This window comes from Microcebus murinus, chromosome 8, assembly GCF_040939455.1.
Source record: "Microcebus murinus isolate Inina chromosome 8, M.murinus_Inina_mat1.0, whole genome shotgun sequence".
NCBI classification, from domain to species: domain Eukaryota; kingdom Metazoa; phylum Chordata; class Mammalia; order Primates; family Cheirogaleidae; genus Microcebus; species Microcebus murinus.
The window spans coordinates 89,344,029-89,348,742 of NC_134111.1; the positions used below are offsets into that span (position 1 = coordinate 89,344,029).

The 4,714-nt window shown below is 55.8% G+C and overlaps 1 protein-coding gene across 1 annotated transcript; it reads right to left on the reverse strand.

Annotated features, from left to right (window-relative positions):
• Positions 1-1,490: 1,490 nt before the first annotated feature.
• CRYBA2 (crystallin beta A2) lies at positions 1,491-4,714 on the reverse strand. The gene is made up of 5 exons (XM_076005374.1): positions 4,672-4,714; positions 4,339-4,503; positions 3,434-3,575; positions 2,145-2,287; positions 1,491-1,700 (listed from the first exon to the last, which is right to left on the reverse strand). The coding sequence occupies exons 2-5, from the start codon at positions 4,497-4,499 to the stop codon at positions 1,553-1,555; spliced, it is 594 nt and encodes a 197-aa protein (XP_075861489.1). The 5' UTR covers positions 4,500-4,503; positions 4,672-4,714; the 3' UTR covers positions 1,491-1,552.

Consider the following 4,714-nt stretch of genomic DNA (forward strand, 5'->3'; position numbering starts at 1 on the left):
ATTGAGGCTCAGGGATCCTGTGATTAGGTCCTAGGTATTCTGATGTATGGTCCAGGGCTCTTCCCAAAGGAACAGCTGCCTGGCTTTGCACCGCTGGACCACTGGGGACTGCCCAGGTCCAAGTCTGACTGTTGCCCTGCCTCACTGGGCTAGGGCAATAATCCGGGCCACCCTTCCACACTTATATGTCCACTAGGGGCTTGAAAACACAGGAACCCCTGAAGGACAGACAGTGTGGGGGGTCCCAAGGGTCTTGGGAGGATCCACCTGTATGAAGGTGGGGGTATCAGTAACTAGGCCAAATAGGAAACTGGGAAAAACTATGCAAGTGCCAGGGGCTCTCATCACTGCTACCATCCTCAGCCCCATCACGGCCGTGGGCCTCTGCCACCTGCCTCAGAATCCAGGCTCACTCTGTCAGTGGCTGAGAGGTGGCTTCTATGGCTCACCAGTCCTCTGAAAGGTAGGGAGAGGGAGGAAGAGTGGAGAGGGGTGTGTTTGGAGCAGCAGGGAGTAGGGGTATGAAAATGCTTTGTACACCACTCAACACCACTCAAGGAATTATTATTCAGGCAAAGGGGCTGGGAACTGGGCTCAGAGAAAAAGTCTTCCCCTTGGAAGGCCCTGGCAGGCAGTGGGACTTCCGACCAATGTCCCTCCTGGGAATGGAGGAAAGGGGCCTATTGAAAGAGGCTCACAGCTTCCCTGGCTGGGAGAGAACCAGGGTGAAGATAGATGCTGAAAATGCTCTGGGAGTTAGAGAGGAACCCAACAAAGCTTCTGCCTATGGTTAAAGAAGTTTTGGCTGGTCTGATGGTGGTAGGGTATCAGAACTTATTAACATTAATGTCACTAAAGCTGGTATACAATCCCACTGCTAAATTTGACTGGCTTTACAAAAAAAGTTTTGCCCTGCATAATGGTATCTGGTCCAGAGGGTATGTGGAGATTGAAATCCAGATATGAGCCCTGCTGTGGGGGCGTGTCCACCCCACCTAGAGGATGGCAAAGGTGCCATCAGGGCTAGCAGTACCTCTGGCCCATGTTGGTGGGCCTTTACCCAGGAGAAGTGTGGGACTGGTGGTATTTAACAGGATGCGCAAGATTTTTCAGGGTCTCACTCTGTCACCCAGGCTGGAGTACAGTGGCATGATCGTAGCTCTCTGTGACCTTGAATTCTTGTGCTCACGTGATCCTCCTGCCTCCTCTGCCTCTTGAGTCACTAGGACTACCTGAGTCACTGGGGCTATGGTCATGAGCCACCACTGGGGCTATGGTCATGAGCCACCACGCCTGCCTCCAGGACACCCAAGATTCTTACCAGCAGTTTCTTCCCAGCCCCGCCAGAACCCACCCACATATATCCTAAGCCAGTTTATGCTCGATAGTCAAGGATCCTGGAGCCTGCGGAGAGGGTCAGGCTAGCAGGGAGGGACGCTCAGAAGAATGAGGACGGAGATCACAAAGCAAGACACCAAGGAGGCAAGAAGGGCAGGCAGGTTCAGGAGCCTTTATTGAGGGCCCTCAGGGGAGGTGTCTGGGGCCATGGAGCCTAGTGCTGGACTCTCCGAATGGACTGCAGCTGTCCTGTGTGGGCCTGCGTGCCAAACTCATTGTAGGTGCGGAACTCCCCGCTGTGCCGGTCCCGCTCCAACACGTACTGGTAGCCTCGGTAGCCCGGGTACTGGTAGGCCACCCACCTAGGCCAGCAAGGGCACAGGGGTGATGAGCAGGCCCTGCCCCCACCCGCACCTATGTCCTCATTAGTAGCCCCTTTCTCAGCACCCAGCTCCAGCTCCAAAACCATTACTTCAACTTCCCCTCTGTGGGTGTCGGCCTTGCCTACTGCTCCTAATCTTCCTGTCACCTTCCTTATCTTGTCTCCTATTCCCACCCTTCATTGCCCCCTTGCCCACGTTTTCAATTCTTTCCTCTATCCCCAAATTGTTCCCCTGCCTCCCATTCTATCACTTTCTCCCTCCCAGTCTGTCTCTGTCATCTCACTTCCCCTTGCCTCCATGTCCCCAGTATCTCTCTTCATCATGTCCCTTAGCACCCCTCCATCACTTCTCTCCACCCTCCTCCTTGGTCCCCACTACTTCCCCTGCTCTTCTCATCACCCCTGTTCCAGTCCCAGGACTCACGCTCCAGAGCTGACTTTGAGGGAACCCACATCCTTGCTGGCCCAGCCCATGGAAGGCAGGGAAGGGTAGTCATCACTGAGTTCAAATTTGCATCCCTGGAAGTTGTCACCCTCAAACAGTGTTACACGGCTGTCACTGTGGTTCTGAGGCACAGGAAGGTGAGGGTGGAGGGGTCAGGCACTCCAAAGGGGTGTTAATGGATACACACTCAGCCTCACTTCACTGTCCCACTGCCCAACACAGGCTGTACAGCCACTGAGGCCCCACAAGCACTTCCAGAATCATCCCATCAATTCCCTGGCAGTCTGGGAAGCTGAAATGCTCAAAGTCTCCCCTACTCAAGCCCTCCCATGGCTTTGGGCTGAGGTGGTGAGACTGAGGGTGCAGGGATTGCAGTCACCTTTTCAGGACAGGGCTAGAGGGTATCTTTTTACATGGGCCTGATTTGCAGGAGGAAAATTAGAGGTCCTTAGAGAAATCTGGCCCATTAACCAAGATGGTTTCCCTAAGTGCCTCAGTGACTACCCAATCCCCTGTCCAGTACCCTGGGCACCGCCTCTCACAGGGTGGGACCCAGCTAAGGGGTACTGGATGGCAGAATCAGAACAGACATGTCAGGGCATCAGTATTGATTGCATCTTGTCTTCCCTAGCCCCAGAGACTTCCTCCTAAAGCCTTCCCCAGCCTCTTGGAATGGAGAAGCTGGGCCGGCCTGGCTGCTTTGCCCTCCAACCCCCAGCCCAAGTATCTAAGTCAGCACAAATGGAAAATGAGATCCTCCCCTCCAGTGTATTTGATTCATTACCAACTCCCCCCACATAACACACAAACACACTGAGACTGACCCTTTCTCAGCCTTGCTCCCCGGACTGAGTTCTAGTCTCATCTCCATGTTAACCCTTGTGACCCCAGACAAGCCACTGTATCCCTCTGAAGCCCTTTATAACATCTGCTTACGGGGCTGTTAGCAGTTGCCCTGACCTCACAGGGCTGTGTGATGACAGAGGTGCTCACTCACACATGTGGACGACTGGATCTGAGTGGCCGGTGGGCACGCAGGACTGGCATAGTGTGGGCGCTGTCCGTGGTGCTGGTTCCTGGGCTCCTGCCCTATGCCCACAATCCCAACTTTCGGAGATCCCCTGCTTCTGGGAGGTAATGCCACTACCACCCTCCTAGGAGTTTGTTACTGACCCACATGCAGTGGTTGGGGGGCCTTTCCAAGGCACAATGGTGGGGCCAGGGCCTGGAGCTAGGAGGCAGAGGAGGAGGAGGAGTAGGCGGCTCACCGCGCAGAGCACTGGCCGGAAGGACAGCAGCTGGTTGCTGTGGTGGCCACAGCTGCCACTCCAGGCGCTCCAGCGAGGATAGTCCCCCTTCTCTAGAATGAACTGCTGTCCCTGGAAGTCGGGATACTCAAAGGCCACCCAGCTGGAAAAGGAGAAAGCTGGGAGGTATCTATCTGCCCCAGGTTCACTCCCTTTTCCTCCCTCTTTGCTTGCTGTGTTTGAAAAGACTGAGAAACCCAATCTTTTTCTCCAACCCCAGGCCCTTCTTGACACACTCATTGCATGGCAATCCAACCCTTCTAGTGGCTAAATACCCCAACTCTACTGCTATCCTGGGTCTGAGGAGCTCAGGCTTTCTGCTCGGGGCCCTAACTTGGAAAGAATTTTCCAGGTTACAAAGACCACTCGAAGAAGATCACCTAACAAGTACCCCTACCTCAAGGATTTAGGAGCCTGCAAAGGGAAGCATCTGGGACTCCTGCCTGCTATGGCAGCTGTGGGGACCTCAGGTCTCCTCAGGGCCACAGGCTGGGCTCTAGGACACCAGGGTGGGGCCAGTGGGTGGGGTTTGGCTTTTTTTGTTTAGCAAATTGTAGAGCCATCTAACTTCACACAGAAAAAACTTTGGGAAGGACTTAACTACGCTGGAAATCCCTTTAGGGGTCCCATTGGGACTGCAGGGATCTCTTCTCGCCTTTGTCTCCTTAGCTCTGGAGGAGACATTCTTTCCCATCATTGGTCTTTGCAAGGGGTGGGGAGTTTAGGGGAGGCCTAGGGGTTTCCCATTTTGGCGTTTCTCTCTCAGGGCTCACAGGGATGGGAGCTGAGGTCCCAGGCTCTAAACTTGGGGTGGGCAAGCCCAATGTCGCTGGAGCCAGCCCAGCCGCGGCCAGGAGACCACTCACACGCCGTTTTCCACCTTGACCGAGCGCACCCTGCGCAGGCCTCCGCGCTCGCAGACGTTCGCACAATCACTCAGCAGCCGACAGCGACGGCCCTGGAAGTCCTCCTCGTCCCAGAGCGTGAGGCTGGCGGGCGCTGGGCCCGGCGCGGGGGCGCTACTCATTCCGCTGGGGACAGGAAGGTCGCGACCACATGCTTAGCGTCTCGAGAGCCCCCTTTCTAGCCAAGGCCTGCCCAACCCGGGTAGGGGGTGAAGGACCCGGGAGCTGGACCCGGCCTGGCTGCCAGGGGCTGCCCCTCAGCTCGCCCTCCCCCGCCCGGCACCGGGTACTCACCAGGTGGGTGAGCGTGGCACGCAAGGAAAACGGAGAGGCTGCG

Bases quoted from the DNA above. Each gene is read 5' to 3' on its own strand.
- CRYBA2 (XM_076005374.1), bottom strand. From the start codon at position 4,499: ATGAGTAGCGCCCCCGCGCCGGGCCCAGCGCCCGCCAGCCTCACGCTC. The intron at 2,288-3,433 runs GTGAGCCGCCTA...CCTGTGCCTCAG, and splicing joins TCCGGCCAGTGCTCTGCGCG to AACCACAGTGACAGCCGTGT. The intron at 1,701-2,144 runs GTGAGTCCTGGG...TTGCTGGCCTAG, and splicing joins CTCAAAGTCAGCTCTGGAGC to GTGGGTGGCCTACCAGTACC.